This window comes from Tiliqua scincoides, chromosome 2, assembly GCF_035046505.1.
Source record: "Tiliqua scincoides isolate rTilSci1 chromosome 2, rTilSci1.hap2, whole genome shotgun sequence".
In the NCBI taxonomy this organism is placed as follows: domain Eukaryota; kingdom Metazoa; phylum Chordata; class Lepidosauria; order Squamata; family Scincidae; genus Tiliqua; species Tiliqua scincoides.
The window spans coordinates 31,242,425-31,255,620 of NC_089822.1; the positions used below are offsets into that span (position 1 = coordinate 31,242,425).

Genomic DNA, 13,196 nt, shown 5'->3' on the forward strand with positions numbered 1-13,196 from the left:
CTTCAGGTGCCTCTGGAAGGAAACGCCAGGAGTAAGGCCCATTGTACTCAATGGGGCTTACTCCCAGGTAAGTGTGGCTAGGATTGCAGCCTCACAGCCTAATCCTAGGCATGTCTACTCAGGAGTAAGTCCTGTTATACTCAGTGGGGCTCAAGGTATACCAACATACATGTTATATGTTATGATGGCATGAACGTTGTAAAAAAAACTCTGGTAGATCTCTGGGCCTTGCTGGGTTTCAAAGTAGCTCTCGAGCCAAAAAAGTGTGAGCACCCCTGCCTTAGATCATATATTTGATTTGGACGCAATGTTATGGGGAGGGAAATAATTGTTCTTTTAGATATTTAACCTGTGATTTGCATCCATCAAATTCTCAGATCCAAATGGCAGCATTTTCGTCCTTTTTAACCCCCAGTTTCAACATCAGTAAAGGGACCAGCTGATACAGATCTGGAGGGGCTTTGCCCAGTCCCTTCAGATGAGTCTTCTTCGCAAGGGTCCTCATCTAGTCCAAGAGATCTTCAAGAGTCAAATGTGACGGAGTTAAGCCTTTCAGATGAAAGAGTGACCCAAATAGAGAGCATACTTGATCTCTGGAGTGGGAGTCTGAAGGTATGTGATTTATGCAAATTAGAAAATCCTTCTGTAGATTGCTTTGGGTATTGTAACATATTTGATCTAGTAGCAAAATTGTGGCAGGGAAACTTGTATTAAAGGGCTTACTAGGCAATGCAGCCCTCCTTGATTGAGTGGCACTTGTGTGCTTGTCCTTCTGTGTAAAATGTCAGTATGCCCAGGTATCTGTGGGGGTTCTGTTCCGGAACACACACACACACCCACCCGCAGTTAAGTGAAACTGCGGATAACCAGGGATGCCCCTCACTTCCGGAGAGCTTTCTGAGGCTGTCAGAGGCCACAAACGACTGCACACGGAGTTTTCAGTCAAAAACCAGAAGTAATATTTTTTTCTATTTTCTATCATTCTGAGACTCACAGTAGCCGTGGGTGGCTGTGCATGGCCTCTGTGGGCCTCAGAAGACCCTCCAGAGGTGAGGAAAGCCCACCTCTCCCAGCAGGCCTGATTGTGGGTATATGAAACCTTAGATAAAGGATCCGTGGATATGGGGGCCCTGTATTGTTTGATTTCAGAGTTTATAGCTCTGTTGAATCAAAAAAGCAAACTGAGCCTTGCAACATGTTACATACAAACACATGTGAGAGCCGTTTTCTAAAAGTGAAGCAGAGAAACAGTAGAGGGACATACCTTATCCTTTCCTGAGCTGTGCATTCTTGGCTCCAAATCGCTCAGCATAAGGTGGTACTTGCTCTGCAGCATTTAAAATACTTATTTGCAAGGGCATCCCTTGTTACTTCTCTGCTCTAAATAGAATGCAGAGTTGCTTTCCTGATTTCAAAAATAGTATTGGGGCTCCAACATGGGTGCTTATGCATAAGGTGTAACTAAAGCCAAGGCTACAAACACGTGTATTCTTGCATAAGATAAAGTTCCACTGAATAGAGCAAAAACACCTAGGATTGAACTGCATATTGGAAAAGTGCACCTTTTCCACCAAAACTCTCCACAATTCTGAATTCTTGAAATTGGATTATTTAAGCGGAGTTTACTTAGAAATGAGCAGCATTTTGAGTGAGAAACTTACATTTTCATTTCTATGGCAAAACAAGTAAACATTGCATCTCTACCTTGTTTTTCTGAGCCACTGGACCACCACTTCCTATTTTGCTTCCCCTCAGAGAAGAGCATGTTCATCAGTGTTTGTGAGTTGAAATTCAGAAGAGTTTGGAGTTGAATTTTTTCACTTATATAATACTTGTCTTGGAGAATTTTAGTGTAGCCCTTTGTACTCTAAGGGGATAGCAGGTGAAAATCTTTCTTTAAGATTTTCTTTGTTTTCTTTGTTCTTTTCTTTCTAAGAGGTGTTTGTTTTCTTGATCAAATTTAATTTTTACTGTTTTTAATGGGTATGATTGCTGACTATAAAGGTGACCAGCAGCGCAGTCATAACTTGCACTGGAACAGGCAGGCTGGCATGCCTACACTATATCCAGCATAAGTTTGGGGCTGTCTGAGTCTCGACATGAGACCAAGGGAAACTTTTTCCCTTACCCCAGGGAGAGCTGCAGCAGCACCAGTAGGTGGTGCAAATTGATGCCGTAAATCCTAAATTGGTGCTGCAAATCCAAGCAGCCCTGAGCTGCCCAGGACTAAGGCTAGGATCTGGCATAAGTACCAGATCCTAGCCCCGCTTCCCACTCCCCACCTGTGCGCCTCTGTGAACACCCACTGCTTGCCCTCCCCCACCCCAAAACCCCTCTTTCCCACCTCTTCCCCGCCCTCCCCATGCGTCCCCCAGACTAGCACGAACTTACCAGACCCTGGGGCTTGTGTTGGCACAGGGAGGCTGCCACGCGGGTGCTGGCCTATCTATCCCAAGAGTAGATACTTTTCAGCCTCCCTTGTACCAGCTGAAGGGGTGCTCTGGATTGCACCCTAAGGCTGCAATCCTGTGCATACTTACCTGAGAGTAGGTCCCATTGGACTCACTGGAACCTTCCTCTGCATAGACATGCATAGGATTGTGCTTTGACTTTTTGTTTTTTAAAAACAGAAACAAAGCATAAAAACTACGTGGCACTCATCTCATGGAGATGACTTTCTTTCAGGTGCTATAAATTTCTAACTCCAAGACAAAAAAAAGGCACTAAAATAGCAGCCAGCTGGGGATACAGAAAGCTTCCTGCCCAGAGCAGTGCCTCTTCAGGGTCAGGTGTGTGGAAAGTAGCCCGTGGCCTTCTCCTGTCTTGGTTTGGCTCATTCTGACTTATTGTGTCATTAATGATCAGTATGCTGTTGGGTAATATGATGCTGCTTTTAGAAATTGTGGTGCTGCACATCAGTGTATTTTTGTGAACTTGACAGTTGTGTGTTCTCAGCAATTGAAGATGGGGAACGATCATTGTTTCTTCATCAACTCTTTCATTCTCCAGACAAATGTTCTGACTGAATTGAGGAAATGGAAGCTTCATTTTATAGAACATCATATGCTAGAAATGACACAGGAGAAAGAGAAACATGCAGCACATGTGAGACAGTTGACCAATCAGCTGGAGAACCTGAAAGAGCTGCTACATACATACGAAATTTCAATGGGGAGAAAGGATGAGGTGATGCATTCTGCTACACTGTTATTCCAACATGACAAAGTTTTTCATTGTTACAAACTAGCTTGGTAGCAAACAACTGTCCCTTAATAAAGTAGTACACATTTGGAAACTGGGAACCTGTGTAGCCCAAGACAACCTCATGGGTTCTTACCACTCACTTGGGCCACCATTGTTAGAATTCCTGTTCCTCCAATTAAATTGGGGCTTAGCATTCAAGTCCAACAGATGCTCCTCTGAAAGGGAACTGGTCTCAGAAGGCACTGTATGTGGCTGATGGCCTTTTTTCCAATGGCTGTTTACTCCAAGAAGCAATTTTGGAGTTCCTTTTCGGGGGCAAAAATGTACACATTAATGAAAGCTGCACCATTGTGTTGAAAATCTCTTGTTTAAGGGTTTGAATTTCTTCTTGCTTAGGGGTTGTACCTGTTTGGCACAACTTCTAAGCAAGAAGAAATTTGAAGATTTAAAACAAGAGATTTTCAACACAATGGTGCAGCTTTCAGTAATGTTTACCTAGCACTATCATTTCAGCTCAGAAATGGTCATAATAGGTATTATTATTTATACCAGGAGTTTCCAAACTAGATGCAGCCCATAGCAAGCCTCTTTCCGTCCCACAGCCAGCTTCTGATTCCCTGAGAGCCTCTGGCCCAGCTGACCAAACACAACCAGAGTTGTGCCTGTGGGGTGGGGAATTGGGGTCCATTTAAGTGTGTGCTTCATTTGTTGGTGCTTGGAGAAATCCCATTCATTCATTCATCTAAGCTCCATCTCTAAAGTATTTATTTAAATTTTATATTTAATTTTTTTCCCAGCCCAACACTGTGCTAGATGTTTGATGTGGCCCTTCGGCTGAAAAGTTTGGAGACCCCTGATTTATACTGTAATTAGAAACTAGGCATGATATAATAGTTATAATGTAGCAAACTTCCTGCAGGCTCACAGTTTAGTGTACAAAAGCAATAAGGAGAAGAATTCCAAGGACCAAAACAAACAATTCAGCCAGCACTTGAAATCCCATTCATTTCAATGCTTAAATCTCTTGTATTGAAATAAGTGGAACTTGAAAGTGCTTAACTTCAGAATGATTGTGCCCAAAGTATAATTGACTTTAACCCATTTTTGCCTGGCCCATGTGTGTAAACATTTGATCACTGTTGAGTATATGCAACTTTGGGCAGAAATGGCTTAAGCTTGCAGAAGCAATGAAGAAATTACTACAACCTAAGTGTAAGAGAAATATCACTGCTGAGATGAACTCCTTTGTAGTTTTGAATAAAACTTTACTCTCTTGTAGTTTTAGTACCAATTCATTACACCTTTTTATTAATAATAATTTATATATTGCTTTTCAACAAAAAGTTCACAAAGCGGTTTACCTACTAAATCAAATAATTAAATGACTATATTTGCTTATTCACATATCACTGAATTTTAATGGATCAGTTCAGTTAAACTTCTTTATTGCTGATAAATGTTATCCATGCAGTTCCCAAATATAGTTGTGGTTTTTTTGTTTTTTGTTTAGGTCATTGCCAATTTGACACATGCACTTGAGAAACAAAAGGATAGAATAGAGTTAATGAGGAAATTCATGAAGTGGCGCCTTCAGCATCTTATGGGCAGGCAAGAATCCAAACAGGAGGTATATGTACATGTGATAGTTGAACAAGGGGTCAGAACTACCAAAGCATTTGTCAATCAAGAGTGTCTTGCTGGGGAAAAAAATCATAAATTGATTATACCGTTCTTGTGAACCTCTTTGTCACCTGTGATGGTGCATCTACTTCCGCATACTCTATCTGTGATCAATGCAGAGATAATATCTTGGTCTTACAGAATGTCCATGTACCATCCCATGGGGTCATATATATGGAAATGTTAAACGTGTTTCCTCTTCTATTGAGTGACAATAAGGCATATTGATTTGAACTGTAACGTGACCTACATGGATGCACATGTTTAGGTCAAATTTATTGTAAACTGCGTGCACCAGCCCATCTGGTGTGCAGTATGTGTTGCGTGCTATACTGCTCCGCATTTTAGAGATGCACCCATCTACCTCATAACATTTTGTCCTGCTTCTGTAGCACTGAAGCTGTAGGGAAGGGTGATGTGATTGTAGCATAGCTACAGCCCTGCATGGAGATTTGTGTCCAGTTTACTGAAGAAGCTGATTTCAGTGAATGGGAATCCCTGACCTTGTGTGCTAATATATTGTTCTAGGTATACACAGAGAGACTGGCTGACCGACTGTATGAAATGGGTTTGTTGAAGAAAGCGTGGTCCATTTGGCGCTCTGCTAGCCATAAAAAATGGAAAGATACAATGGAAAAGGCCTGCCAGTCAAGTGCTGAATCTGTACGTGTTGAGCTATCCAATGACTATGAAACTAAAATTCAGGAGGTAAGCAGCCTTCTAAATGACTCTTCCCTGTTAAACAGTTCACAAAGGCGTTCTTTCTGCAGTGAAATAGGAAGTAATTTCTGTTCCTTATAATATCAGTGAGGGCATACTTTCTGGATTCTTCTAGTAAATGACATGGGGGTACTTCAAATAATTTGGGATCAAATAATGGTTGGCAAGTATATTTGCATTCACAGTAGTTAAGATTGCTGGGACCAGAATGGAAACTAAGAGCTTAACTAGATGTTGGGAGCACCAATGTATGTGCTAAATGCATGCTTGCCCTGTGTATAAGGGGATGAGTGGAAAATAAACTTTTTAGTTAAAAAAAAAAGAGTATATGGGGGAGGGGAGCAAACCCTTCTCCCACTGCAGTGTGCCATACTTGAGTGCTTTTAACTATCTTCATTCTTTTCTTGTAGCTGGGCCTGGCTGGGGAAAAACTGCTTAAAACAGCAGCCAGTGCAAGATAATTTGTGGGGCAAGTTTTGTTCCCCTTCCACACTTGCGCTTATACAGTTGTGCATTGCTTAACGACTGAGATGCAGACTGGCAACCCAGTTGTCAAGCAAGCCTTGACATTATATGAAGCCTCCAAAAGATGAGGGGAGCCATGCTATCCTTACCTCAGGAGGCTTTTCTGAGCTTTACAGAGGCAGCGCTCATCTACATGCTGTCTCTGCAAAGCTCAGAATGCCCATTTCAGGTGAAAAGACGCAACTTCTGGTTTCCCAGGAAACCAGAAGTCACATGTTTTCAGCTGGAATGGCTAGTCTGAGCCTCACAGAGGCAGCGCATGAACATGTGCTGCCTCTGCAAGGCTCAGAAAAGCATTGTAGAGGTGAGGGAAGTGCGGCTCCCCATGGCATCGGAGGCTTGGGGGGGTGAACAGGGACCAATGGTGGCCATCACATATGTAGGCTGTTGCTAGTCGAAACATCAGTAAGTTACATTCACCTGTATTATAAAATAGTCCCCTTACCCCCACATGCATATAATAAACACATGGTTGCCCCCAAGATCCTGCTTGGTCCGAAGGTGCTTGATTTTTCAAAAGTAGATTAAGGACAACTAAGGAATCTTGTTATCATGAGTTGAGTTAAGAATGCCAGCATAATTAACCCTTCCAAGCAGGACCTTATTATAAATTTGTTGGCTCCACATGGTAGTTCTCCTGTCTCCCGTTTCATGAAAGCATCAGGTACCTGGAGGATCCATCAGACTCTATGTTTAGAGGCACTTAGACCCCAATCCTATAGGTGGCTTTTTCCTGTCAGAATGAACATTCAAGCAGTGCAAGGTCATTTATGGCTGCATGAAAACCAGGCCACTGTTGCATGCTTTAGGGCCGCTGCCGCAAACAGGCAGTGGCATACACAGCAGCTCCAGAAGCTTCCATTGGCACAGAAAAGTTGGTGGCAGAGTCGTGCTATGGGTGGGGAGGGCAGAGTGGGGGTGGTCCTTGGGGAAGGGTGGAGCTTAGCAGTACTGGCGTGTGCCAGATACTTTCTCTTTACCAAGCTGCCTTGCCCCTTTTGTCCCCTTGGCAGCAAAACGACTGCCATAGGTCCAAGGAGACTCATAGTCAATTTGCAGCCTACCTGGGAAGTAAGTAAATTTTTTTTTTTACTTATTGCCTGCTGGCTGTATGATTGCTCTCTCCCCCACCAACCATTGGAAGCAGTGTGTGCTCCATCAGTGCCAATAAACAAATAGGCTCAGCAGTATGTTCTTATTGGGATGAAACTTCTCTTGTTTTCTTGGTAGTTGAATGCCGCACTGGAACAGGCAAGAGCTGAGCTTGCAGATGTGCAGAATAAAAGACAAGATTATGAAGATACTATGAAGAAGGCCTTCATGCGTGGAGTCTGTGCGTTGAATCTGGAAGCCATGACCATATTTCAGGGCAAAGAGGTCAAACTTGACTACGGTTAGCATTATAAGGATAGCAAAAGGTCATTAGGACCAGCGGTGGTAACATGTCAGTGCATCACTTTTGCATTTGTTCTAATTTCCATTTCTCTGAAAGTTTTAGGACCATAAAAGGGTTATCATTCAGTCAGATTAGCAGGCAAACAATCAAAACTAAATGCACTACTGTCCCAGTTTCCTGATTTGCTATAGTAAAGCAAGGTAGGCAATGATGTCAACCAGAAAATGTGTTCACCCAGGAGCACCATATGTGCATTTTAAACTGGGGCAGAGATGTGTAAATAATTTGATTAGCTACTCCACTACTGTACCAATTTCCAAGAATGATTGTATGCTAACTAGTTCGTAACTTCTTTTCCTTCCTCTCAAACATACTATCACTTCAACCTTGCTTCCTTTGAGGGTGTTCACAAAGCTAGTCCTTTGTCTTTTTTCCCTTGATGTTCACAAGGCATTGCTTGCTCTAAATTAAAACAAACTGACTTTGTTTTAGGATAACAACCATAAAGCACATCTGTAAAATATGCGGCATTAGCATAGTAGCAAAAAGCAGTCTTTGGCCTATTAAGGAGTGAATCTAAAATGTCCAGCTTTTGAAGGGAATGTCCCAGACCTTTAAGAATTCTTCAGCCTTCCTTGCTTGAATCAGGCTCTCTCTGTTTCCATCACTACACCACCCTTGGTAAGCAGCACAATGAATGGAGGCAGAGAGAGCCTGATGTACACCTGAAAGAGCACAGAGAAACCGCCGGGCCCCTCTGAGCAGCCACTAATGCTATGTCATCTGGTTCTAGAGGCCAATTCATAATCTGGTCTTCCAGATTAAGAACTGAATGGCAGTGGGGTTGGGGTATCCATCCAGCTCTAGCATCAGTCTGTACCATGATTCTCAAGACACTGTGGTGCTGGGCACATTAGGGCAGCCCTTTGCATATATGCTTTGCGATGTCTAAATTCTGGAAGCAGAAGGGATCTAAGAAGGGTGTCCAGTACAGAGTAAAGAGTTGGTACCTTGTATATTCCTCAGCATTACTAGCAGAAGCAAAATACTCTTGTCCAAAAAGAGTAGATAACCTAAGTTACAAAACTTGCATGGCTATGAAATTCAGATTTCCTTGGTACAGTATGTGGCTTGCACTTTGGCATGGATTTTGCATTTTGCGTGTGTACTGAAGGGTATGTGTGATAATCACAGTGGGTATAATGCAGGATAAGGCTCATTATCATGAGAAGCTTCTTGTTCTGGCACTTGCTGTTACTGTTTATTATGCAAAGAGGGTTTGGTTTTCTTCTGGGACAGCAGATGTGGTTAAACATTTGGAAGGTTAGTTCTGAATGTGATGTAGCTAACTTACCACATGGTGGCACTCTAGTCCTGTAGAAACTTCTGTACTATAGAATTCTGGGAGTAACTGCAAAGTACGCGAACATGTGTTTGGGCACACACTGCTTTGTGTGTGACAGCATCACTGTGTTTCATTTTGATGTGTCCCTTGTATCTCGGGGCTGTGTTATACGATGTGACAGTGCATGCGATGAGGTGCAGTTCTCTGAAGAAAAAGATCTCATGAAGAATAGTTACTGTACACTCATATGCTATCAGGCTAGCAACTGTGTTCATTTCTCCCTTGTATCTAAGCTGTATTGCAGTGATTAACAGCACAATCCTAGACATATCTACTCAGAAGCAAGTCCCACTGTGCTGAGTGGTAACAAAGCTTGCATAGAATTGCAGCCTAAGACACTGTCAACAACTACCGGTGATCTTTTGATCCAGCCTGGTTCTGGTATGACTTGGTGTATGAGCAATACGGTCAATATGAAAGACTGCTGTGGCACAAATATGCTTTGGCTTGCTCATTGCTTTCATAATGGTCTCCTCCTTAAACAAATCCAGCAGATAAGGTGCTTCCTCTCCCACTTCCTTGAGATCCTTCCTTCAAAATCCATTTTTTTCTGTGAAGCTCTGGCTCAATACCTTAATTTCCCAGCTAATGCTAAGTGCGTGTAACTATGCTTGTGTATCTTCCCATTAGCCTTGCTTCTGCCCATCCTCCCCCCTTACGTCCCATGCTGCATGAATTAAGGTTATAAACACTTCTGCGTAGGGACTTGGATATTTTCCTTGTAGTGTTCTGTAAAGTGCCATGTATTTATGTAATAATTCATCATCCTCACCTTGGTGTATTTTTACCATACTATGTTGTTGCCAGACTAGTGCTGGCAATAAACATGGCAATTCTACGGCTCTCTAAATCAAGAGTATAAATTGAACAAAACTAAATTTAAAAACAAGAAAATCTCAAATAGCTAGCTGACTTCTTAATTAAACACAAATGCCAAGACACTGGTATGATTTGGGTTCAGTTTTTTCTCTGTCCTTATGACTTTCTGTTTGATTTTTTCATGTTTGTTTACAGTGGTTGACCTATCGGATAAAAGAAAAGAACCTGGTGCTAGCACTGGTGGTTCTAGTGGTCCTACCCCAAAACTCCCCCCTCCTCCTCCATCTCAATTTGATCCTCCGTCTCAGTTTGATCCTCCATCTCCATGTGATCATTCTTTGCCTCTACCTCCGCCTCCACCTCCAACAGCAGCTCCTTCCTGTGCTCCTGTGGATAATTTGGTAAGCAAGGGAACAGTGAGAACAGCCTTGATCAGGAGCAAGCTCTCGGTTTCATCAGTCCTAGGTTACATTTAACCATGGCAAAAGAAGATCAGGCCTAGAAAAGTTCAGGAGTAGGCTCAACCATTTTAAGCTGGCATGGCAAATGCTGTAAATTTGATTATTCAGGAGGTGATGTGTGGCTTGGTTTACTGTTCTACACAGGGTTTCCTTTTGCAGAAGAATCAGAAACTGCAGCTGGCCTGGAATACTACAACCAGACTGTGAACTGGTGCTGGCATATGGGGAACATATAACCCCATTGCTGCAGCTGCAGCTTTGGCTGCTAGTCCAAGCGCAATTCAGGCTGCTGGTCTTGTCCTTTTAAAAACTGCAAGGCTTAGGATCAGGGTACCCAAAGACCTGCCTCTCATTCTGTATGAAAGTGCTGCAGAGGCGTTTTTCTGTGTCCTGTTAATATCTGGTCCCTGATGAATTGCTTTTTCTTTTGGTGCAATTGTGGGATTTTTGAAAAAATGTTTTTTAGCTTCCATTGTCCACTGCCTTGAGTGGCTTCTATTCTGGAGAGGAAAATGCAGAATATCAAATTTTAAAATAAACCAAACCTGAAGTGGGTGTTGGCTATAGTTCTTCCCAGATGCTGAAACTTCTGCCAGGGAGATCCATGGCACTTCTTTTCTGCTGACCCTCCTTTGCTCTTATCAAAACTTTAAAGGCTTTGAATCCAACAAGATGACTAATGTGTTATTCCTTCTTTGTTTTTGATGCATGTTTTAAATTCACTGCTGTTTCTTAGTTTATTATGGTTGAGGTAACAGCATAGTAGGCTATTTGGGGCACTGACTGCGGGTCCTTGGTCATCAGAGGACCCATAGAGCGGGTCAACCTCTGAGTCTTCTGTCCTCATGGCAGTGATAGTGCCCATTGCACCATCGGGGATGAGTGAGGGGGCACTAGAGAAGTCTTAGCACCAGGGCCCCCAGCAATCTGGTGCCAGCAGTTATTACTGTGTGGTTATAGTGTCTTAGTAATGGGAAGGTGGAATATAATAAATTGCTGTGCCCCAGCATGCAGCAAACTGTTATACTAGCATTACAAGGATAATTACCCAGCAAAACAGGCTTATGTGTTGGTGTTAATGTTTAGGAGTGGGAAATTGATGGTGTGCATATTTGATACTAAGCTGAATATTGCAGTAACTCTTTCCCATGGTTTTACAGTTTTCTTCTCACCAGCTGCACGCAGTTACCTCACAGACCAGATTAGACTTGACTCCTTTGTTAATAGGCTCCAGTGCTGCTGTTCAAAAACTGGTAACAAACTAGATTATACTTTTATCATAGTTACGTTCATAGTTATGATTTCCCGGGATATTTCCTGCTGAAGGCCCTATGAAATGGAGTTGTACAGAACTTGCTCATGATCATGCAGTAGAAGTTCCTCACGCACTATGCTCCACATGTTTTCTAACCATATTCCACATAGCTCCATGTCAGTGTTACATCTTGGGGGGAGGGTCAGATTATGTGGGAGTTTTATATTGGGGGATGTAGTGACCCAGGGGATGTAGCTTCAATATTTCAATGTTTGGGGGTTGAAGCTATGTAATATTCATACTTGGAATGGTAAACAGAAGCGGATAGTAAAAAGCATTGTGTATTCTTTATGTAATTACCATGTGTTTTGCTTATCCATAGCCCATGAGTAGGGTTGTTACATCAGCACAACAGAAGGCTGGAAAGACAATCACTGCTAGAATCACTGGTCGATCTGACCTAGGATCGAAAAATCGCTTTTGCAGCAACCTATCTGTATTGGGTGTAACTCCTCCCATGAGTTCTGTTGTTGTGGAAAAACATCTTCCAGTCACTCAAGTAAGTCATGGAAAGTTTGAATAAGTACATGGAAGTTTTGATTTTTTTTTTTTTGCCCAATGTGCATTACTTTACACTTACTTACATTGAAATGCATCTGCCATTTTGCTGTCCGTTCTCCCAGTTTGGAGAGGTCCTTCTGGAGCTCTTCGCAATCCCTTCTGGTTTTCACCACCCAGAAAAGTTTAGTATCATCTGCAAATCTGGCTACCTTGCTGCTTATCCCTGATTTCAGGTCATTTATGAACAAGTTGGAAAGCAGCGGACCCAAGACTGATGCTTGGGGCACAGAGCTTTTCATCTCTCCCCATTGTGAAAATTGCTCCTTGACCCCATTCTCTGTATCCTGGTCTTCTACCACTTCCTAATCCATAAAACGACCTGCCACTCCCTGACTATGGAGTTTTCTCAGGAGCCTTTGGTGTGTCAAACACCTTCTGAATATCCAGATATGTTACTTGGATTCGTGTTTTTACTCCTGTCACTTTTCTTTAACTGCAGCTACACAGAGGTCATTTAAAGTGTTTTGAAAGCAATGTTTCTTGTCAGTCATTGGTTTTAAATGGACAAGAATGACCAGGATCAAAGCTGACTAAGAGAAGATTGACAGTATTATTGTGTTACTTTCCCAATGACAAGCAGTCGGGCTTCTTGGCTGGTACACAGGCAATGAACAGGCTTTTTGTTTTGCTTGACTCTCATTTCACTCTTCCTTAAACATCCTCACTGAAGTGGTTTTTACACATTTTCTATAAAGGAAGAACACATCAAACCTATAGGCTGGCTTTCCTAGGACTCTCTAAAGAACATGCATAAGAATTGAGAGTTCAGTGCCTTGCAATGCTTTTCAACAACTGGTTGATCCAATAAGATATCATGTTGACTGGTATAGTGGAGGGAAGAGGAGTGTAGATGAACACAATCCTTCTAAGCTCATCAAGCTCGCAGGGACAGGTATAAAGAAACTGCCATTGAACAAAACTCGGAGAAGTTCCATTTTAATATTTCACAAATATGACTCTTTGGTAATTATCAGACTCTTTCTATAATTAAACAGAACCCACATATTCCTTGAATTCTCAGATTTCCATTTTTGTGAGAGTATTATAGTTGCCCTATGAAACGTTTGAACAGTGTGGAGAAGTTGGTCATCGCTTATATTGTCTGGCCAA

General features: G+C 42.3%; 1 protein-coding gene across 2 annotated transcripts in view; it reads left to right on the forward strand.

The window, feature by feature from the left end:
- POC5 (POC5 centriolar protein) overlaps positions 1-13,196 on the forward strand; it is a 31,634-nt gene that overhangs the window by 16,578 nt on the left and 1,860 nt on the right. For both annotated transcript variants that reach the window (XM_066617286.1, XM_066617287.1), the window contains 8 exons: positions 416-612; positions 3,010-3,186; positions 4,715-4,831; positions 5,413-5,592; positions 7,360-7,522; positions 9,945-10,150; positions 11,371-11,463; positions 11,848-12,024. In XM_066617286.1, coding sequence (XP_066473383.1) covers positions 416-612; positions 3,010-3,186; positions 4,715-4,831; positions 5,413-5,592; positions 7,360-7,522; positions 9,945-10,150; positions 11,371-11,463; positions 11,848-12,024 — 1,310 coding nt within the window. The remainder of the gene's footprint in view (positions 1-415; positions 613-3,009; positions 3,187-4,714; positions 4,832-5,412; positions 5,593-7,359; positions 7,523-9,944; positions 10,151-11,370; positions 11,464-11,847; positions 12,025-13,196) is intronic.